Source organism: Cricetulus griseus, chromosome 7, assembly GCF_003668045.3.
Source record: "Cricetulus griseus strain 17A/GY chromosome 7, alternate assembly CriGri-PICRH-1.0, whole genome shotgun sequence".
Lineage (NCBI taxonomy): Eukaryota > Metazoa > Chordata > Mammalia > Rodentia > Cricetidae > Cricetulus > Cricetulus griseus.
Genome location: NC_048600.1, coordinates 8,463,935 through 8,487,872, shown reverse-complemented (window position 1 = coordinate 8,487,872; position 23,938 = coordinate 8,463,935). Strand labels below are relative to the sequence as shown.

General features: G+C 40.7%; 1 protein-coding gene across 10 annotated transcripts in view; it reads left to right on the top strand.

Moving 5' to 3' along the window:
* Ltbp1 (latent transforming growth factor beta binding protein 1) overlaps positions 1-23,938 on the top strand; it is a 373,886-nt gene that overhangs the window by 258,752 nt on the left and 91,196 nt on the right. For 9 of the 10 annotated variants that reach the window (XM_027426071.1, XM_027426070.1, XM_027426068.1 and 6 more), the window contains 6 exons: positions 1,643-1,742; positions 2,201-2,299; positions 9,225-9,350; positions 10,318-10,443; positions 11,571-11,693; positions 15,216-15,335. In XM_027426071.1, coding sequence (XP_027281872.1) covers positions 1,643-1,742; positions 2,201-2,299; positions 9,225-9,350; positions 10,318-10,443; positions 11,571-11,693; positions 15,216-15,335 — 694 coding nt within the window. The remainder of the gene's footprint in view (positions 1-1,642; positions 1,743-2,200; positions 2,300-9,224; positions 9,351-10,317; positions 10,444-11,570; positions 11,694-15,215; positions 15,336-23,938) is intronic. The other variant, XM_027426069.1, reaches the window with a different exon arrangement.

The following is a 23,938-nucleotide window of genomic DNA, read 5'->3' as shown; positions in this document are numbered from 1 at the left end:
AGTCAACTGCCTAAACAAACCCGTCATAACTCAGTTTTGGTTTTCTCTTTTTATGCTGTAGTTTATTGCAACTGTAATTGAGAATAGGAAAGAAAAGATACTGTCTCAAAAGATAAGGCAGAGGGTGAGCAAGCAAGAGGCCCGATGTTAATCTCTGACTCCTACATGTGCACACACATAGGTTGAAAGTACATTACAGGACCAACTGTGCATTCATGTGTGAGTGCATGGGTATGAAAGCGCGCGCGCGCGTGCGCGCACACACACACACACACACACACAGAGAGAGAGAGAGAGAGAGAGAGAATGCTCAGGACTGGAGGATCTATTCAGAAAGAGATATGAACATTTTCTTATATAGTCTTAACATCATTTGACCATTTTCCTTGTATAGTTAAGCATTTTACTTTAAAAGGGGATAGTTGGGAAGGGGAATAAAATCAGAATCTGTTTAGGACTGACATCATGGTCTCGTGATCTTAAAGATAGATGTGGGTAAAGGAGGTCAGTTCAAGGGTGAGACATATGTGTGTGAAGGTTTAATTGACAGCAGCAAAAATTAGGTCAGAAAGGGAACTTGGTCCTGCTTTGATGGCCCGGAAATACTGACTACACTTGTAGTCAGTGGGGAAATAGCTACTGATCTGGGCCCCTGCCTATTAAGTGGAAAAGTGGTATTGATTAGGAAGGCTACACTTAGGTGGATGGGGAGATTCTGCCTATAAGTCTCAAGAGTGAGTTAATGTGAGGGTATCTACTGTAGCAGCATAGAAAGGTAGCAAACTAAAGCGAGGAGATTACTTAAGAGTGAAACCAAGGCCAGGAAGCTGGCTTTCAGTAAACTAAGCCAGACAGGAAAGATGTTGGGTAACGGTGAGGAAGTAACTTGATGAATGCATTTAATGAGGTATTGTGAGCCCTCTGGCCCCACGCTGGTATAAGAAAAGGTACAAATACCTTACTTAACTAGATTAACTGTCCCATTGGCATGAGCTCCTAAAGAGCTATAGCTGAAGGCTAAGCCATGATGACTGTTGGATTATTTTCTTTCTTTTTTTTAACTTTTATGTTGCTTGAGTTAGAAGCCTGTAGTCCTCTAAGACTGCAGCTGCTATTGCTATGGTAGCCTATGACTGCTGAGGAGAGTTTGGGGCTAAAGAAGGCCACAGAGGCTAAAGAAGGCCACAGTGACTGCCTGGTGTAAAATATTTAAACTTAGTGCATGTTCTTTATGACTCAGTTGCTACATCCATTATTCATTTAATCTACAAAATGTGGCAGTGTGGCAGAGCCCTCTGTGAGTGCATGGATGTTAAATCCCCAATTAGGGTTAGTGTTGCCCAGTTGGAGATCAAATGTGGAGCTCTGGACCAAGGTCATTGCTTTCAAGGTTTGACTTTGAAGTCCGAGGAAGCAGATGAGAGCATGTGCATAGATAGCACAGCTGCTAAAATAAGAAAATTGACATTGTAACAGCACAATTTTTTAAAGTCACATACATAGGTGTGTATCTGATCCTTTGATATTTTTTGTCTTTCTGAGAATATAATTAATTAAATAAAATAACACTACATGAGAAAAATAAAAGTAATTCCCACTTTATGTCTCCATCTCTATCTCTCTCTAAAAAACAACCACCAAGGAAATAACTTCCCTGGATCAAGAGAAAACCAGACTTGAGCCTGGGCAACCCCAGCTCTCCCCGGGCATTTCAACTATTCATCTGCATCCACAGTTTCCAGGTAACCTATGCTGATATGTATTGTTTAAAAGGGGATTCTTGTGTGTGTTTCTTGGTGAGTCATTGGACTGTATCATTGCATTTCATTGTGAAATGTATAATGTAGTAGGTTCCTACACTGGAACAATGTTAGTGTAGGAGGAGTAATATAAGTAGTATAATAGGAAGCCTCAGCCTCTCACTATCTTCGGTGATCAGGGCTAGTATACATCATCTAAATATTGGAACTTTTTATTTATCAAATGGCCATATTTTTTGAATTCTGGATTTTTCTTAGCTTTTTTTTTAACTAAATAGTCAAACCAAAACTGTGACTTAATATCATGAGCTTTTAGGACTGTTACCAGTTCTTGAAAAGAGCTACTATTTTATTTAGAGTAAGTTATACTTCCATGTTGCCCACAGATGTCAGTGAACATAACAAGGTTGACTTTTCTTATCTCCCCTTCCTTCATACAGTGGTGATTGAAAAGACATCACCCCCTGTGCCTGTAGAAGTGGCCCCTGAAGCTTCCACGTCTAGCGCCAGTCAAGTGATTGCTCCTACACAAGTAACAGGTCAGAGGAGTATTTGCTGTATTCTGCATCCTATGAAAATACATGTATGAACTGCACTTGAAATGTAATATCAAATGCATAACATTGATCCTTACTAGGGTAGTTATAACAGCAAATGCATTGGAAATGACTGTGCATAAATAAATCAGGGTATATACGTAATGGCATATTATAGAGCTATTAACATTTTAAAGATATTTAATGTTTTAAGCAGTATTTCCATAATAATAGTTATTAAGAAATGTAGGACACAATGTCATTATGAAAATTTATTTTTAAATGTCAACGAATATGGAAAAAGAGACTGAAAGAAAGGCATTTGTGTTTACCAATGATGAAGAACAGGGTTATAGGTGGTCTTTTTGTTCTTAGATATGTGTTTGTATATTTTAAAAATTCTTATAGCAAACATATTTCAATCCTTATTATTAAAAAAAAAACCTCCAGCAATGTATTACTTCTAAACAAATGAGAAAAATTGAAAAGGTTAATATTGTTAGTAATAGGATAGTAATAAAATGTAGTAACATCATTCATAGGAAAAAAATGACACTAAGGAACACAAATAGGGAATTTCAACATAGTCTATAATAGAGAAAAGGAGAGGATAGCCCAAACATCCAGTTGTAGGGAGTAAAATGCTAAGTGACAAAGAAAAAAGTGGCAGGCCATGGGTTCAACCACAAACTTTCAACTAATCAGTGATAGAATCAAGACTTGCTTGTACCCATAGTCTTGACCCTCCCTGAGCTATATGCCATCTCCTTGTGAATTTTGTTGTTAATACTGAGTGAAGTGCTATAGAACTGTGAGCAATTCTAAAGATTTTCGGAGCTCTATAGTGAAGCCATCATAACTTAACTAAGAAGAGGTTTGTAGGAAGGTGGACTTTTATGAAATTGTCCCCCAGAGACAAACCGGCTCATAGACAGGCAGCCATGATGAGACTGAAATGGAGACCATTAGGAGATCACACCATAACATCACGATGGGGTCCAGAACAGAGAGAGGGTCTTCAATTCAAAAGGAAAAAGAGCAGTTGCTGATGCTTAAGGGTTTTCAGGAATGGTGGGCAAGTTTCATGCCCCATGACATAGCCTCACCTCACCTTCATGCCAAGAAGCATGGAGGCAGGCACTGTGTAGCATGTAAACTTATCCTGGGGCTACAAATGGGGAGGGAGAGAAAGCGAGAACGGCAAGCTCACAGGATTCTTGTACTCTGTCCATTGAGAGAGACTGCAGGGTGGGGAAGAGATGGGCTCCAGTGTGTGTGTGTGTGTGTGTGTGTGTGTGTGTTGAGAGAGAGAGAGAGAGAGAGAGAGAAAGAGAGAGAGAGAGAGAGAGACAGGTAATAGATAACAAGATGGTAGATAGAGATTGATAGAGGTATTAGTAGAAATACAGGCTCTATGATCTAACAAAAATGACAGTGCTTTTTCAATGGGTATGATTGAAATTATTATTCCATATTCTGAGCCCTTATGTGTACATCTGTCCTGCTCATTTTAAGACATGTAAGCATGTAATGTACTATTTGGGGGAACAAAATCCTTGTAATTATTTACCTCTGTGTTATAAAATGCAGTGTGGCAATGTAATCCACAGGTTTCTCTAAGTATTGCATTTCCATTTCCCAGTGTGGAGGTAAATTTAGTTCTGAATTGGCATCTCTGGCATCAGTGGACAAACCTCTTCACACATTAGTTTCACAAAAGTTAATTACATTTCAATTAGACAGATGCAGTTTCATCATTAAACAAAACTATAGAAATTATCCTGAATGTGTTTTTTCTAATAAAGATTTATTTTATTTGTGTGTGTGTGTGTGTGTGTGTGTGTGTGTGTGTGTGTGTGTGTGTGTGTGTATGTGTGTGTGTTATGTAGGTTGGGGTGGGGCTGTGTCTGCAGAGCCCAAAAGAAATCCTGGAGCAGGTGATTATCAGTCACCCGACATGGGTGGCTCTGAAAGAGCAGTATGTGCAATTAGCCACTGAGCCATCTCTCTGGCATTAATGGTCTTGGTTTCATCACTTAAATGCAAACATGTGAGGAATGACAAGTGGGAGTTTCTGGGCCTCAGCTTGAACTACAGAGCTGATTGAAAGAAAAATGAATAAAGCCCTGCTATACAAAGTTGTCAGAAGACAGCTCAATTTAGTCTGGCAGATATTCAGGGTTAACATCTGCTATCACATGTTGGAAGCACAAGTATTTCCTTCCAGGAAACAAGTGACCCTGATTTTTTTTTTTTCCTTTTTTGCGTAACAGCTGTAAAGTGCTTCCACTTCCTCTAGAAAATAGCTTTTTGGAAGGAATCCATCCTTAGGGAAAAAATATAAATAGAGAGGCTTCTAATTGATGTATTTGCAACTTCAGAGATGTTACAGAACACGAGTTCCACTAGAATGAGAATACTGTTTCATGCCAAATTTCATTTTCAATCAAAATATAAACATCCCTGCTAGTTAATGCGATGAGCAAAGACAGAACTAAGGAACCCTCACATCATTTATCACAGGAACATTGTATAATTTTTCTCCTTTAGCATTGAAGCACAATCAATGTCATGCCTTATTGCTATTCTCTCCCATAGTTGAAGGAAAGGATGGACTAACCTATGATTCTGAAGTAAACACAATCAGTTCCACGTTGCTCAGTGATGATATCTCTGTGATTGCAAGATTGGAAAGGAGCCTTTTTGGATCTAGCCACACAGCCTTGAACAAGGAATATTATACAAGGAGCAAAGTATTATACAAGGAGCAGAGTATTTGGTGGCTTGCAACATTATTGGCCTACCATTTACAAATCAATCATGCATTTCAGCATATACATTCTCGATTTCACACAGTGTCATAATAGCTGGATAGGTTGGAAAAAATCAAACCTTTATTTCTCTAGCAAATATTTACAAAGTGGAAACATCTGTTTCAATTGTTATGGGACAATGTCTGCTCCTCCCGGGGTAGTTGGGAAGCCAGGGCATTTTAATAAACCTTTCCATGAGTTAATACTCGATGCCTTGCTCCGGCTCTTCCTCTTCTCTCTCCATTGCCCTTGCAGACCAGCTAGGAATTATTCTTCCTCCCCCATAACTGCTTTATGGAAACTTCCATAGTGACCATGGCCAGAATGTTTTAAAACTATTTGCTAGTCTAATTCTTCCAGAACTCAGAGCTGACCCCTTCGAAAATGTCTGTCCCCGAAGTATATTCCTGCTGTTATTACAGTCTCAAAAGTACTATGCTGATGAGAAATGAACTGGTTGTTTTAGTAGAAAGCCATCACCTTTTGCTATCCCAGCTCCATTGTCTTTGCTCATCGTTCCTTTGAATAATCAGATGATGGAGAAATGACCTCAGGGTCAGCGCACCGGTTTTCACAATTGGCCCAAATCTTCTCTTCACTGAGTTTTTGAAAATAAACACACTGAGCTGTTAAGTCTGCTGTAGACCTTATTGGTGAGAGACACAGAGCATTTGGTTTTCCACTGGCTTTTGCTCATGGTTCTTTTTTCCCCAATTCCTCAGTGGATTTTAGTAACAGGAGTGGAATAAGATTCTTGAGCTGGCGAGGGTGCAGTTGTATCAGGGGCAGAACTGTCTGGTGACCCAAGTGGCACATGTGTATTTTAAAGGGCACAGGAAAGAGTCCACTTGACCATCTCTCTTGGGCACCAAACAATCTCTGGAACAAAAGATGTTCATATTCACCAGGGAGCTCTGTCTGAGTGGCCTGGCCTCAGTGGTAGGTCCTATCTGTATTTCTAGAGCTTCTGTAGACAGTTTCTAAAAGGAATGTGTATCTCTTCGTAAACTAGCCCATTCTATAGAAATGAGGTCACTTGCCTGCAGGTAAGCACCACTCATGTGTGCATGCTGGAAATTAAACCCAAAAACCCAGGGCCTTGCTCATACTAGGCAAGTACTGAGCTAAAATCTCCAGTGCTTAGCTTCTGGAGGTAGGGTCTCAGCATGTAGCTCAGATCCTTCAGTTCTCCCATAACCATCTCCCAAGTGCTAAAATTCTAGAAATGTAATGCCAAACCTAGCTGATATATGCTAACTTTCAGAAAAAACACTGATTCTGAGTAACTTCTTGGTGGTTCCTTAGTAGAAAGCAGATAGGCTATCTTGAGGGTGATTGAGGCTCGTTCTGTCCAGCAAGTGAATGGAAGCAATCTTTGAGGACAAAACATTGGAAGTTATAATAACTAATCACTGTAAAAATGGGATAACCAATGAAGAAATTAAGTGTGTTGTAAGAATGCCCCTCCCTCCACCCTCTCTCTCTTCCTCCCTCCCTCCATTTTTTATACATCTCCTAGTACCCTCTAGTGGTGTCAACATGGCAGTTCCATACATGTTTAGTGCCTCATCAGCCAGGATTAATGTTTTTGGGCTGTGCCTCTGAGTGCTTAATCTAGAAGATAGTCAACTTAACGTTCCCAAGTGTGTTTTACCTGTCTAACCTCAACCCTCAGCTCTAATTTAATGTGCTGGGTTGAAAGAAAAGCCACTGTTACTCATTTCATTTCCCACAACCAAAAAGTTAGCATTGCTAATCATGTCATGTAGATGGTTAACAGGACACAACAGAACAAGCATAAGAGAAATAATTGGAATACATTTATGAACTGTGGTGTGGGAATGTATTGAGTTCTGTCCTAGCGCCCTGTGTTTTCGGAGACTTTTATTCATGTGTGTAAAAATTCCAACCTATAGTTATACCCAAAAAATAACAAATAAATATTTGCTAATCAAGAAATTGGGATGCATAAGGGGGACTGCAGCGATCAAATCTTTTGTACAAACGCTGGTTTTATGGCCTTTTAGTTTGCTCTGAATCGTGGCCCTAGTATGTTCATGATGATGAATTCATTTTACTATTGCAAATGTGGACTTTCCTGCTTTAAGACAATGGCCAGAAAAATAATGTGTATAGAAGTACCAATAATTAGCAAAACAAGAGCTTGATATTTCAATCATTTCCATAAGAGGCATCTACCTATAATAGGTCAACAATATTTAGAGGTATATTTCTTCTATTTTTTTTTGACTCTGAAATTTGCACAAGAGAATTTTTACCTGAAACTCTGTGAGTGAACACAGTGAAAGTGCTTTCACCTTTTACCTTCAGAGTTTTGTAGCACATAGAAATGAGATGATATTTATTTTATCTTATATGTATAGATGTCTGTAGCAAGTCTCTCTGTCCTGCCAGTCAGCTCCCAAATAATGACACACAGACTTCTTATTAATTATGAAAGCTTGACCTATAGTTTAGGCTTGTTCCTAACTAGCTCTTCTTACAACTTAACCCATGTATATTAATCTACGGTCTATCAAATAATGCCACCTCTCTTCCATCTTGCACCCCCTGGGTCCTCTCCATGTCTCCTGGCACCTAGATTCCTCTCAATCATCCTTTCTCTCCCTAGAAATCCTGCCTATATCTCCTGCCTATCTATCGGCCATTCAGCTTTTTATTATACCAATCACAGCAATATATCTTCACACAGAATACATTATCCCACAACAGGTGTTTTTCATGCATGTATATCTGTGGCCTGGTGCCTGTGGAGGCCAGAAGAGGGTGTTAGATCCCCTGGGACTGGATGTTGCAGACTGTGCAGATGTTGAGAATTGAATCTAGTTCCCCTGGAAGAGCAATCAGTGCTCTTATCTGCAGAGCCCCCTCGCCAGCCCCATCCTCCTTAGGATCATATAGAACTTCATTGTGAGCAATGGTGACATAATGATGACTTCTTTGAGCTGCACATCAAGTCACACCTGCTGTTTAGCTCTTCCTTTTTCAGGATCACTCTGAAGTTGGAACTCTAACCATTTCCATTTTGCACTTGTAAGAAAGTATGGTCTGGAAATGACTGAGCAACTTGTTCCATGCTGCAGGACTATAAATGACAGCAAAATTTGTAACTTTTTCTGACTGCAAGCCATGAAAGCCATTGACTATACTTATCACTCTCTGCCACTGTATCTTCCAGCAAGGCTCATTGAAGACAGACTATGTTAGGTAGGACATTCATCCCAGAAAGGTGTGTTTGTATACTGTGATAATTAAGCTCGTTTTTATGAATTCCCAGAAATCTCCACCACCATGGTGTGATGGTGTGGGGTGTGTGTGTGTGTGGTGTGTACATGTATGTGTGTGGTTGTGCATGCATGTGTGTGGTTGTACATGAATGTATGTGTGTGTGTGTGTGTGTGTGTGTGTGTGTGTGTGAGAGAGAGAGAGAGAGAGAGAGAGAGAGAGAGAGAGAGAGAGTTGTGAACATTTAGCAGTATTGATTGTATAGGTTTACTAGAAGCAGAAAGTGTCATACAAGCATCAGTAGGTAAGCAAAGAAGGGATGGAACAGATTTGGTGGATGGTTCTACTTTGCTAATGCAAAGTGCAATCACCTTACAACTGTACGGTACATGTAGAAGTTTCAGCAATCTGCCTGGATAGTAGAGGTGAAATTTTGCATCAGCTTGATCATTTCTGAGGAACTCACATTTGGGCTGCTAATGAATAGAAAGTTCTCATGCATTTCTCATGAGGAGAGTTCATATGAAGATTCAAATTCCCTCACATAGGAAGAAACAGAGTCGGAGGAGCTCTTTGATAGACGATGAAGGAAGTTGCTTTGTGGAGGAATGATTTTCTTATAACCTTTGGCATTCCTGCTTGACTTCATCTTTGAGCTTGATTCACTAGGAACGAGTGATGAGCTTAAGCACAACTAGGTGATCAGTCACAGAGTAACTGCATGAATTTGCAGTTAGCACACTGTATTCTTCTAGATATGCGCCTGCAGTGAGTCACTCAGCTGCTTGTGAAACACAAAGCCTTGCTGAATGGGTACAATTAAATGCTAATGCTGTGGTGGTTTTCACATGGTTTTGTTTCTTTTAAAGAGATCAATGAATGCACTGTGAATCCAGACATCTGTGGGGCGGGACACTGCATCAACCTGCCGGTGAGATATACCTGCATATGCTACGATGGCTACAGGTTCAGTGAGCAGCAGAGGAAATGTGTTGGTAAGAGACACGTGTGGTAAATAGACTGCTGAGTGGGAAAAAGAAATAGAATGTTCCTTGAGTTTAATCATCTTGGGAAAACATTATTGTTTAAGTTTTTTAAACAGAATTAAGGCGTGGCTTCCCCAGATGGCAGGATTCCCTTTCTTCTGTGTTTAATGCCACTTCCCTTGCTACAGGTGGGCTGACTTACAAAAGGAAATAAAATATGAATTTCAGCAGTAGCTACCAGTAATCGTGCATTAGCCTAAATAAATCCACACTGATACATGCTGCAGTAATGAACCCACATACATATGCAAAAGCTGAAAGGGATTTCTAAATTCAAAATCTCTATATGCTAGCATGAAGAATGGTTTTCTTAGTAAGGGAACTTTATGTTTCAGGGGGCGGGGGAGCTATTCCAGAGGTGATACAGAATTTAGCAAATGATTATCATGTTAACCCTAAATTTGATTCCTTTTAAAAGAAAATGCACTATGTTTTAAGACACTGGCAAAATAAATAAAGCAAAAAGAATACACAGCGTACTTCTTTACTGTGTGCATTTCGTGTGGTTGGTAAAAGAGACCCTTCACAGCTGTTTGCTTTCCCATGCATCTGTAATGTGCAGTCCTCCCCAGAACCTCAAATACTAAGTAGGGAAGGTAATAGAGATGGTCATGACCCAGTGCCCCTCTAAGTGCACTGCAGGTGGGATTGTCCCTGACTATCCTGATGGAGGTCAATCCCAGTGCTTGGGTGACCCTGCTTGCCTTAGAATAGCCTTCTCTATTGAGCTGGAATCTATATTTTTTGAACTGTTAATGTTATGTTTTGTGGGTTCATATGCCCTATTAACACTCCTTTGTGTATTTGGGGAGAGAGGTCACTTCGTGTTGGTATTTGGTGTTTTACAGAACAGGGAAACAGTCTTTGCTACACAGCTACACAGCTCCAGTCTTTCCCATTGTGTTCTTGTTGACAGACATCGATGAATGTGCCCAGGTCCAACACCTCTGCTCCCAGGGTCGCTGTGAGAACACGGAGGGAAGTTTCCTGTGTATTTGCCCAGCAGGGTTTATGGCCAGTGAGGATGGTACCAACTGCATAGGTAATGATGGTGTTCTTCCTGATGTTGGATCTGGGGGGATTGGGCCAGTTCAGGGCTTCTACAAATAATCCAACACCCTTTTATTAAGTAAACATCTGCTATGGTATATCAATCTTCCTGGTACTAGGGGACAGCACTTTGGAAGGAAGAGTATCAAAGGTGTGAATGAAAAGAGGTTATTTTGGGGTTTTGCAAATCAAAATAGTGTGACTTGAGAGCATGCTGAACACATCAAAGAGATGATGGTGCAGACCGGACACTTCCTTCTCATATTTAAGTAAAGCTAGGAGAGGTAGGAAGTGGTACCTTTGCAAAACACAACTGGTGCAGCCACTTTGGATATCAGCGTGGAGATTTCTCAAACAAAACAAAACAAAACAAAAACAAACCTAAACAACAACAAAATAACTCCTACAAACAGAAGACCATATGATCCAGTTCTACCATTTCCTGACATATACCCCGAAGACTCTATATCCTGTACAGATATATATACACTTATAGCTATTTCTGTGCTATTTATAGTACCCAGGAAATGGAACCAGCCTAGATAGCTATCAATAGATGAATGGTTAATAAAAATGCGATATATATTATATGACATATATTTGTGTGTCATATACATATATGTATATGACATGTATATGTGGAAGGGATTTTTTTGGCTCTAAATAAAAAACGAAATTACTATATTTTGGAAAATATTAAGTGTGTTTATCTAGTCTAAATACTACTTGTTCCTCTTTATACACAACTACACAACTCCTAGCTTTGTATGTATGTGTGTTTGTATAGAATGAGTATGGCTAGAGGCCAGGAAACCAGAACGGAACACATGAGAAGGGGGAAATAGAGGCTTAAAAAGAAGAGTGTGTTTGGCAGGGTATAGGAAATGTGTGACATTGAGGCAGAAAGGGGACATTGGGAGAGGAAGGATATAGGTCAGGGAAGCAGCAGGAATTTGGGGCCGGGGGGAGCAGGTTGGAGGGAAAGAAATAAAAACAAAAACTAAGACTGTTTGTAAAGGCCCTAAAAGAAATCTATTACTTTGTATGCCAATTATCAACTAAAGAAAAACATAAATAAAAATAACCCTGGACAATACTTTGTGTCTCACTCTCACACAGATGTAGATGAATGCCTGAGGCCTGATGTGTGTAGGGAGGGTCGCTGCATCAACACTGCTGGGGCCTTCCGTTGTGAATATTGTGACAGTGGGTTCCGGATGGCGAGGCGGGGACACTGCGAGGGTGAGTGTGCTCAGAAGACTGGGTGAGCTGTGTGTCACGGGACTGTGTGTCACAGGACTGTGAGATGCACTCTGGGTCTAGAGCCAGGGCTTAGGCAGCTGCCGTGGTTCTTGCTATTCTCAGTTCTGTCGGTGACCCAGTGAGTCCCAGGTCCCTTCCCTCTGTTCGGTGCCTCCTTCCCTGCTCACAGCCTCTGTCTGACTTCCATGGCTCTGTCCGCCTTATTTTCTATCTTGATGTTCTCATTATTTTTCACTCTGCTATCTGTCTTTCCTGGTGTTTGGAGCTGTGAGCACAGTTAATTGCTGATTATTCTGGAATGAGGCCAGACTTAATTACAATGTCTGGCTGCTCACTCTTCTGTAAATATGGTGCAGGTGTAACCTGTGTTTATTTTTCATTCTCGCCCTTCCCATCTTGTAGCATTCCTTTGTCTTAACTGTCTCCTTTTTCATGCATTCTGGAACTTTCTCGAAGACTGTTTGAAGCATTGTGTGACCAGTTCGTAGTCCAAGTCTGACAGCGCTAGATAACGTTGCTTCATTACATTTACAGAGATCGTGCTCATTGTGGAAATGTTTTGGAAACTGTGTATAGCGTGTCAGAATTACATTCCAATTGATATTTCTCTTGATGCAGATATTCACCTTACACTAGATGTCTTTAAAGCCTCCATTGTAATTTTTTTTTTTTTTGGTAATTATTTTCCCCAGAGAAATAAAGTAACTTCAGCTGCAATTTTGGCATGGACCCACAAGAATGAACATAGTCCCTGACCTGCTGCTTGAAGGATTTAGACTTAGATGTGGTATTGTGTTCTGGCGCTCCCTGTCTGGTTTTGCCTGCAGCTGCCTGAAGCTCTGTATCTTGTCTGCTGTGTACAGCCTTCTAGAGCTAGTGAGTGACAGGCTCAGCGGTCCAGTTTTCTCTCAGCTGTCCCTTGGCTTCTGCATGTTGGTTCCCTTTACACTCAGATGACCTAGGCCTGGAATGAGAGCTAATTAGCCATTTCTTGGCAGCCCATACCTGCCTGTCCTATTGGCCTCTCGCCTTGGCCCCTTGGGTTCTAATTCTAGAGACAAGTGGGAGGGAGTGTCGTATGTTACTAGATGTCTGATCAGTTTGGATCAGAGCAGAGCCATGAACCTTCCCATCAATGGCCTGGTGCCATTGGACAAGCACCAAAGTGACCCTATTGTCCTCTTCTAGGGAATCCTCCCTCTGCAGTAGAGAGCGTGAGGGTGGGGAATCAGCTGACAACCATCACTTGTCATAACTGTCTGCTCGTTGCCTTAGTTCATTGCCTGAAAAGGAGAGCCATGAAATCAATTGGCAAGCCTCTCTCAGGGTCATTGTGGACATGAATGTGTGTGGCTATGCCTGTGTGACACCTGTCATCTTCTACTTTTCAGGTTTACGTTTCTTTAAACCCTCTTCCATGACTCTTTGTTCTTGCCTAAGTCTTCTCAGTGTCTCTGTAGTTATTGGCCCAAGCACAAGTAGTGCTAAAAAAATGGAGATTAACTTATTTGACAAATAGTCCTATGCAAAGAAATCAAACCCTAAACCTAATTACATTCTGTATGCAGTCCCAAAGTAGAGAGAGAATATTAAAATGCTGTGATTTATAGCTGATAGACTATTCAGCAATAATCTATAGGAATTATTTAATGCTTGCTAATATGCCACCTGGGTTCCCTGCGTGTGCATCTTTCTATATCCTCAAAAAGGCTTGAAAAGAAAAAGAAGCCAAATAATGTGACTGTTTTCTAATTCCATGGTGGACCAGAACCAAAGGTCCCCAGGCCTCTGGCTCCCTGAAGCCTCTCTCAGATGTCATGGAGTGAGATGCTTTCAAACAGAACTGTGTCTCCAAAGAGCCTGTCGTAATTTCCAGACATTATCTCATTTGCCCTCACTTTGTCACATTAAAATGTCACAAGGCATGTGGCCCCAGATTTGTAGATGAAGGACAAGCAGAAAGTGCTGCAGCAGATCCACAGGTACTGCCTTAGGTTGCTTAACCCAGAACCAGCTGTTTGCAGGGCCAGCCTAATGCCAATCTCCTGATTTGGCCATTGCATTTCCATTGTAAAAAGACGAAAGATTTACATCCAGTGGACAATTTGATGTTGGAAAATAAAACTGGCAAACATAATTTTGTAGAAGTCCCAGAACATTGGACCAATGGGGAAAAAGAGGAGAGAGAGAGAGAGAGAGAGAGAGAGAGAGAGAGAGAGAGAGAGAGAGCAATACTGTATGTCGTGTCTATTGGCAAGAATAAGAATTTTTCCCTGATTAGCAAAAAGTTACAACAATGACCCGGTCCTCCCATGATCTTGAACTATCTCCACTTTAAGCATCTTTCCTCAAAAGCATCTCTCACAAAGTGATTTTAAAGGTATCTAAAAGGAAGACACCAAATATCTAATGTTTATGTTTACTTTCATGTTTTGACTTGTATCCTGAAAGTGTGTTTAAATAGGTATGTTTTGAGGTCCTCTGTCCTGTATACTTTGTATTTGGAAACCTAGATATGAATTGTACTTCTCTAAATACAAAATCCCCCTCCAGGAAAATGGGCTTCTACTAAATGGAGATAGTGACCCCAGACTGATACCATTTTAAACTGGATCCCCCTTTTCCTTGCTTTTCCATGCTATATAAGACACCATGCTTAGGACTAACAGGATGGCTAAGTGGGTAAAGGTGTTTGTTGCCAAGTATGGCAACCTGAGTTCAGTCCCCAGGACCCACATGATGGAAAGAGAGAACCAACTCCCCAAAGTTGTCCTCTTATCTCCACACGTGCGCTGAGGTGCACACACACACACACACACACACACACACACACACACACACACACACACACACACATGCACGTGCTCTGTGGTGCACTCACACATGCACACACTGACAGACTCCCAATCATATCTAAAGTGCTTTCTTACTTGGAGAGAATTGTGATTAATAACATCCCTTAGAGGTGGATAGTAAAAGCGGCATCTTTTTGGAGGCTATTTATAGATGGTCATATAACCCTTGCTGGAACATTTTTGAAGTGTCTGATGAGTTCATTTTCCCCTAATTTCCTTTCTGCCTCTAAGGAATTCATATCACATGAACGATTTTAAATGAGTCGAGCCTACAATGTCCTCTAATCTATAAAAACAATGTGAAGATTTCCCTAGAGACTTCGTATCTACGGAGAATGCCTCAACCCATTGGATGTGTGGCTTCCTCACACCCATCCTCATTTCTCATTTCTTTCTGGAAAGTGGTGCTATCATTGGAAAGATTTGGTCCACAGTGTGGCCTTAGAGCACCCACCACCTCCTCGAGTAGAGAAGGCTGCCTTTCCAACTGTTGTTCCTGTTGGATAGTTGCGGCTTGACCAATGACTCTCCTGGTTATCTTCTTCCCTGAAATATAAGATTACTTTTCTTCAGTCCTATGATGAAAGTCAGAGTTTGTTTGAACCTTCTGATAAAATGCTCACCACCTCACTTCCTAATTTTTCAGATATTGATGAGTGTCTGACACCAAGCACTTGTCCTGATGAACAGTGTGTGAACTCCCCGGGTTCTTACCAGTGCATCCCCTGCACGGAAGGCTTCCGAGGCTGGAATGGACAATGCCTTGGTAGGTACCACCACACCCCCACAGAGGCTTTTGTTCCTTTGAAAATAAAGATGAAATTTAAGAAATTCACATGATCCTCAGAAAAGTTGTGAGTAGTTTTTAATCATGGAGAATGTAAGGAAATGAGTTGGCACAGAAGAAACAGAGTTCTAAAAGGGACAGATAATTCTGATTGACCCAAACTATTCCTTGTAAGATTTTAAATAAAATTAAACAAAATAATAAACACTACAGGAAAGAAAGATAGGGAACAAAAGGCTTTTTTAAAAAAGAGAGAAGTATATGTTCATAATCCCAGCTACTTGGGTGGCTGAAGCAGAGGGATTGCAGGTTACAGACCAGCTTGGGGTACAGAGCAAAATCCTGTCAAAATGAAAATGACTGGAGTTATGGCTCAGTAGTAGAGCTCTTGCCTAGCTTGTGTAAGCTCCCATGTTCAGTCCCAGGACTGGACTGAAAGAAAGAAAATAGAAGGAGGTGGAGTGGGAGAGGGAGCATGGCTAGATGCTGCCATGCACACACAGGGTTGAAGCAAAGGTAGGAATTGAGGCTCTGAGGAAGAGAAAGTGTTCTGCCTGCTGGGCTCCTCCTTTGTGCATCTGTCTGCCTGTGGATGTTTTGTTTGCTATTGAGTTCTTGCTTCTTCCAGTGGACACAAATATAACCCTCCTGGATCTAACTGTATAGCAGGGAAGATTGTCTCAGTTGTTAAGAGCACAGGTTGCTCTTGCAGACGACATTGCTTCAGTTCCCAGAACATATTGGGTGTCTCACAACTCCCTGTGACTCCAGTTGACTGCAGTTCCAGGGGCTCTGTTACCATCTTCTGGCCTTAGGGGCACTGTATGCATCTGGTGCACATGTGAGCATGCAAGAAAACACACACATGGAATGCAAGTAACTTTTTTTAAAGGTTGATGTCTTTTCACTTCATGTCAGAACTCTGGATATGTTCGGAGCTTCATTTATTCCTACTTTCATTTCTCTCCAGTCTTGTAGTAACTACACACACAGAGAGAGAGAGACAGAGAGAGACAGAGAGACACATGCAGAGAGGGAGAGAGACAGAGGGGAGGGAGGGAGGGAGGGAGAGGAGGGAGGGAGGGAGGGAGGGAGGGAGGGAGGAAGAGATACACAGAGAGAGAGAGGGAGGGGGAGAGAGAATTGTTTCACATAAATATATCAAGAAGCAAAACCCCTTCTCCCTTCATGGCCCTTACTTCTCTGATAGGAAAATACTGTCTCATACACAGTCATCTCCCAAGTAGGATAGGTCAGTAGAGAACATGTTAGGAAGAGAATATGAAATATTGTAAATCATAAAACCCTGTCTTGGAAAAAAAAAAAAAGAGTGTCTGTTTGGGATTGGAGAGATGGCTCATGATTAGCACAGTTGCTGCTCTTACAGACGGCTCAGGTTCAGTTCCCAGCACCCACATGGGTGCTCACAAACACAGTAATTACAGTTCCAGGGAATCCAGCAATTACAATTCCAGGGAATCCAGCACCCCCTTCTAATCCCTAACAGCACTGCTCATACATGATATACTTACATGGTGGAAAATCACTCATATACATAAAATAAAAATAAATCTTTAAAAAGAAGTCCCTTTAAAAATTAAAAAGAGGGGGCTGGAGAGATGGCTCAGTGGTTAAGAGCACTAGCTGCTCTTCCAGAGGTCCTGAGTTCAATTCCTAGGAACCACATGGTGGCTCACAACCATTTGTAATGCAACCTGGTACCCTCTTCTTACCTGGGCAGAACACTGTATGCATAATAAATAAATATTTAAAAAAATTAAAAAGAGAAAGAATGGCTATACCCATACAAGGAAATAAGTACATGAAAATGACACAAAGAAACTGTCTATTTTGCCTGCTAACTAAAAATTAATTTTAAAAAAATGAAGTCTATTTCATCCCTAATATTCTTGATGACTTGTTGTATAATTTGGGGAATTATTTGTAATCTGAGTAAATGCTGAACTTGCTGAGCTCATTCATGACCTGCCTGTGTTCATGCAGTGTAATCTGATGCTACCTATCAATGCAGCAGAAGTTGTGTCAAAACAGGCAAAATGTCAGAAGGATTGTCTGGGGTGGGGCTGTTGTTTTTCTACTGTGTGGCTCAGGGCGAATAGTTCTCCATTCTTTGTCATTTGTTTTCCACTTCAGACATCCCTGGGGACCATGTCCTACCTAGCATGTCATTCCTTAGTGTCTTTTGACAGCTCTTCTTGGCTGTTCTGTATCCATAGCCACCCCTTTAGCTGTAGATGTCAGTCCTCTCCCAGTGGCCCCTTTCATCATTGAGTGTTGTGCTCCTTAGACCTGGCATTCAACCTGCCCTTGTTGCCAGCCTGGTCCTGTCTTCAATGACTGCTTCTTCACTCTGGGTTGTAACCGGTTCCAGCTGGCTATTTAAACCAGGACCTGTCGTAAGCGAAGGCAGCCTGGCAGGTCCTCAGTTTACAGGCTTCACTTGTGGTAGCCTGATGAGGGTCATTCCTTAGGGACTACCCTGACAGTTAATTATTTATAGATACATTCAGTATCTCTGAAATTATGTGTCAGCTGGACCACATGACCTCCTTGAAGTTTAGTTTCATTATCTGTAACGTACAAAGAAGGACTGAAACATCTTTGTCTGACTTGTCACCAGAATTAAAAAAGCAATATGAAGCAAGTAGTCTGGCATATGATTGGGTCCAATAAATATAACTCCCTAATCATATTGCCTATTTTTTTACCTGAAATACAAACACAGAAGTACTATGTTAAGTAAACTATGACACATGTTCTATATAACTATGCACTCTTTGGCTTTGTTCAAGAATGTAGTTTTTTATTCTCCCTCTGTTATAGGAACTTTCTAATACGAACTAATTTTGTGATTTCATTGTAACTTATTAGCATTTTTATATCAGTCAGATATACTTTATAGGGGTTATCATTAATGATTCCTAATAACTATTAGACTTTATGATGGATTGGGCTTTATATTAGTGCTACTGTTTCCTGTTTCTGCCCATCATTTTTGTTTGCTCACCCTCACAACTCAGAATGTTTGTACCAACTGAGTGTGTGCAGCCCACCCTTCTTAGGTTCACTTTACTGTCTTGCTTTGTAGTTGAGTCCGTGACAGACCATGTGACTTGAGAACATGAGTGTTTGGAGTTTTATTAGAGTATTGCTTCTTTGTTAATCTCTTTGGGGTAACAGTCTGGCTTCCAGGAAACCCTCAGTGTGGTGGGCCTTAGGGATTTGAATAACCTAGTATCTTGACCAGGCTCAGAGCCCTGGTAGGATGAACATGGAGAGCATATTGTTTACAACATGTTTTCAGAATTCGGCTCTCAGAGATAACTTCTGTGGATGATGAGAACATTTCTAGACTGCTCTGAACTTGAAGACGTGATACTGCGGAAGCCTTTTTCTTACTATGGTAGATGAGCACATTGTGAGACTATGCAAACACCAGTCTTATGCCTCAGCTACTATATGGCAAATGAGTCTTCTAACCAGCCTTCACTGAGCTCTTGACAATGTGGCCACTGGAAGCAACAAAACTCCCTGCTCTGTATTATTTCCTTTAATTATCACACAAAAGGATGGGTTTCCTGACAGTATCTAGGTACAAATTTTTCCATCAATATGATTTCATTTTTCTTTGTGGCTGAATAAAATGTCATGAGTATATGGCTATGCTTATCCATTAACTTGTACACATCTAGAGTAGTTGCAGCTCCCAGCTATTATGACAGTAAACATGGATGGGCAGTACCTCTATCTGTTCTAGGTTGCTGTGGAAGTATACACAGGATTGAAGTATCTGGGCCATATGGTAATTATTTTTAGTTAGTATGAAGAGTTTTTGCACTGATTTCCACAGTACATTCCAATTGGCATTCTTACCAGCTGTGTATGAGACTTCTTCTTTCCTCACATCCTCACCAGCTTTGATTGTCATGTCTTTTCTTGGTAGCTCGTGAGATGGAATCTCATGGCACTAATTTGGCATCTACCCTGTGACTAAAGATATCGACACTTTTTCAAATATTTATTGGCCATTTTGTTTCTATTTAGAACTGTCTATTAATCACCCTGTTTATTGGTCAGATGACTGTGTTTTGCTGTTTAATTTTTATAATTCTTTATATATTCTAGGAATCAATCCTATGTCTGATGTGTGGTTGGAAATGATTTTTTTTTCTCAGAATTCTGTGGGTTGTCTATTTTTGTGATTATTTATTTTGCTATGCTGAATTCTTCTCATTCTATGGATTATGATTTGTCAGTTCTTGGGTTTGTTGCCTGTGCTTTTGGGATTCTTTTATTTTATTAATTCAAATTAGGAACAAGCCTGCTTCAGATGTCAATCCCTTCTCCCTCTCCCTCCCCTCCCCCCAACATCCCACCTGTCCCTAGCCATCACCCCTCCACTCCCCAGACAGGGTAAGGCCCTCAAAAGGGGCTCCCCAAATTCTACCACATCATCCTGGGCCAGGCCTAGGCCCTTCCCCATGTGTCTAGGTCAAGAGAGCATCCCTTCACAAGGGATGGGCTCTCAAAATTCCTTCTTTAAAATGTGTAGCCCAGGCTGGCCTCAAACTCTTGATCCTCCTGCCTCTGTCTCCTTCAGCAAATCCTACCGGCGTGCACCACCACAACCAGTGCTTTTGGGATTCTAATCAGGAAATCCTTGGCTATGCTTATGTCTTGAAATGTTTTATGTTTTCTTCTGGCAGTTTCAGAGTGCCAGGTCTTACATGAAAGTCTTTGATTTATTTTTAGTTGAGGTAGGATCTAGTTTCTTTTTTTGACTTGCAGAGACCCGAGTTTTCCCAACACTACTAAAGAGGCTCTCTTCTCCAATGTATTTTTTGACACCTTTGTCAAAATCTAGGTGGTTGTTATTGTGTGGGTTATTTCAATGCTCTCTATTCTAGTCCATTGGTCTGCTTATGTTTGACTATTAGGACCAGTTTTGTTACTTTGGTTCTGTAGTATAATTTGAGATTAGATCTTGTTGGTAGCTAAAACACTGCTCTTTTTGCAAGGAATTTGTGGTTCCTTGCACTTCTGCGTTAATTTTAGAAATTATTTCTAGTTCTGTAAAAATGTAATTGAAATTTTGATAGGAGTGTATTGAGTATGCCATTTGCTTTAAGTAATCTGGCTGTTTTCACAGTATTTATTCTGACAACCCATGAGTATAGGAAGACTTTTCATCTTCTATTGTCTTCTTCCATTTTTTTCTTTAGTGTTTTAATGTAGAATTATTATACTTCCTTGGGGAAAATTTTCTATTTTGGGATGCAGAAACCATAGCTGTATGACAAGAATAAAAACTTCTCTTTAGGTAGTTGATAGAGAACTTTTACTTGATTTTCTCACTTGGTCTTCTTAGCAATCAGCCTGTGGGATGGATACAAAAATTGATTCTTGGACAGATTAATCAGCTTCCTGGAATCTACATGGAATAACAAAATGAAAACAAAATCCCAGGTTTTTTTAATCTCCAAATCCAGTGTTTCCATTTATATAAAATCTCGTGTGCTCCTCCTATACATGGAAGAAAATTAATGAACAAAGCAATATAGAAGAAACAATAAGGGAATTAAATTTTTCATAGGAAGGAGAAAGCTATGTGGGGTGGAGTCAGCCTTTGTAAACAATGCTAGTCATGGCTTAGGGGTTCTGGAATTAGAGATTGTAGTTCTGTAATACCTTAGCTATAATAGCATTTTTCTTCCCAAAGGGTAATCTACCTTTGGAAGGTAGGACAGGAAACCTGTGACTAGATGCATTTTGGAACTGATTTTCTGAGGTCAACCTTGGCTGTTGGTGTTGGATGTAGAAAGTCTTGGCTCTTTCCAAGTTCAGAAGAAAAAGAAAAAAAAAACAAAAAAAACAGTGGTTCTCTGTCAATTGTGTAGCAGGTTTTTGTCAGCAGCTTGCTAGTTCATATTTTTAACTTCATCAGAATTGACAGGGAGCCTAATATTCTGGGATTTATTACACCTTCAGTACAGCTGAGATGGTCTCGCCATGTTGGCACAATCAACATCTGTCTCTCATTTATCCATGCTTTATTTTCTGTCAAATATATTTTCCTATCTTTCCTATGAAAGATTACACATGGAGAATAGTTGAGTGGTCACTGCAGTTAGGACACATTTCTGTGAGGGGGTAATTAGCCTCCACATTTATGTGACTGTATTCTTGGAATATGATGCTTTTTACTTAGTTCAAAAAGATGTCATTGCCTGAAGTCTATGTGGGTGACTAAGGAATTAATTGTGGTTGGATGGTTTCAGAGAAATGATTGCTTCATGTTGTTGACAGATCCATATCCTTGAAAATACAGGAAATAATGCATGTAAATTACTGCTCTGGGACATATTCGAGCCAATTCCAAGGAACTGACAGGTTATGTGTCAGAACAAGAGTAGTCCAAGAAGAACATGAATGGGCGGATACAGCCTCCTCAGACCCTCTGCACCTGGTAGTTCATGCCCAACAATGAGGGATTTGAGGCAATGTGGTGTGCTCCCAGGATATTAGGAAAGTTCAAAAGAGATTCCTGACTCACATGAATTATATTGCAAGACCATGAGAATTAGCAAGGTGGGATTGCTGGCCACCTGGGAGACATCTTTGGGAAATTGCAGAGAATGGGAACTTGCCAGAGGGCTCAGGGAGGAGCATGTCCTCATTTCCTCAGAAAGAGGAAAGAAGGTGGAATTGGGGATTTATCCACTTATCTGCATGTTAATCTTGACAAAGAACTGCAGAATGTTTGATCCTAACAATGGTATGGAAGGTTTTTAAAAGCAAGGCGTGTTCTATGAGCCAGCCAGAGTTCAGTAAGAACAAATCATTACATGGTTGTTAGAGGACTCATACAGCACACCCAACTGGCCTGGCACCCCAAGATTCGAACAAGGCATTTCTCCATCTCTCAGGATACAGTAGATGATAAGGATCAGTTTTGAACTGGTGGTAGCATAAGAAGATGGATACATAAATTTTTGAGCTGTTACAGCCATGAAGTCTGACTGTGTAAATTGCTGCCATTTCCTTACTCTGGGAAGTTCAGTTTAATTCACTGAATGGTAGACACCAGGTTGGTACACCCCAACAACCCATTGTGGAGTGTGTTTTTTCCTGATAACATTTCCTGCCTGAGACAAGAATCTGAGACTGTTTGAACTCATTGTGCATCATGCACTGGAACAATTTGGGTAGTATGTATATTCTATATGACCATAGGCTGTAGTAACATGAACTTTGAACTCTAATATGGGAAACTAAAGACATGATTGTCTCCTTCTAATGGTTAAAGGCAGATGGTGGCTTGGCAGGGTCTGTCTTGCTTCCTGTGGTATATTGGTGGGAGACTATCCCACAGGTTAGAAATAAGAAGTATGGGACCTTAAACTTCTGATATCAATAAAGTCCCATGTGTTTTGTCCTTGGCTAAATTTAAAAATACCAGAAACTATTGAAACATGTTACAGTACTTGAGCAAAATGATTGCTCAGACTTGAATTTTAGAGACTGTTCTGCCTACAAGCTAGAGTAGACATGGTAAGACTTTTAAAAACCTAATTTTAAAATCACAACAGCAATCCAGGGGAGAAGAAATGGGAGCCATAGAGATGGAAGGAAATGGAATGAAATCAGTATAGTGGAGAGGTGTCTTGGAAGGAGGTTGAAATATCTCAGCAATCTTAGAATGTAAAGATGGAGGGAGAGGGCGTGTAGAAGGAATGGCTCCGGGTTTCTGCCACAAGCCTTTGAGTTGGTGGTGGTACCACAGGAAAATGTAGGAAACACCGTACAGAAGTCAGGGTGCAGTCAGGTTTGTCTGTGGGTGCAGTCAGGTTTGTCTGTGAAGACTCTGAGGTACCTGTGAGAGAGCAGAGGGGTATTCATTAGGCTGACTAGCTGGATGCATGAATCTGCAATCTAGGGAAGAATTCTGGTTTCAGGATACATTATGGAGTTTACTTTGTTCTTCATGTATCAGTCAAGCCTGCCTCTCTCTCTCTCTCTCTCTCTCTCTTCTCTCTCTCTCTCTCTCTCTCTCTCTCTCTCTCTCCCTTTCTCCCTTCCTTTCCTCTTTCCCGTGTGTGTGTGTGTGTGTGTGTGTGTGTGTGTGTGTGTGTGTGTGTGTCTGTCTGTCTGTCTGTCTGTCTGTCTGTCTGTCTGCTCTTTAGCTACTTTCCTTCTTTGTAGAAATGCCTTGGGGATATTTTGCTGTGTGATATACCTCCCAGAGCTTAATCTCCATCCAGGCCATGCATCTATTCAACTCTAACTGGTTTGTCTATGGAAATGACTGGTTTGTGCAATTTTGTCTATAATAAGTTAAGAAAAGAATAAACGCATGAAACTGTCCTAGTTATTACACAGCATTTTGCTTCATCATTAATCATGCTGGTAGGTTTTTTTTAAGTCAACTTTGTAAGTACTCATGCATGGCAATCTGCAGTGTCTGCAATTTAAATAAAATATAGCCTTAGGAACAGGCTTTGCTGCTACATTCTATAGCTCTGTAAATCACTTTTGCTGGGGCATGAGTAATTAAACAGAGA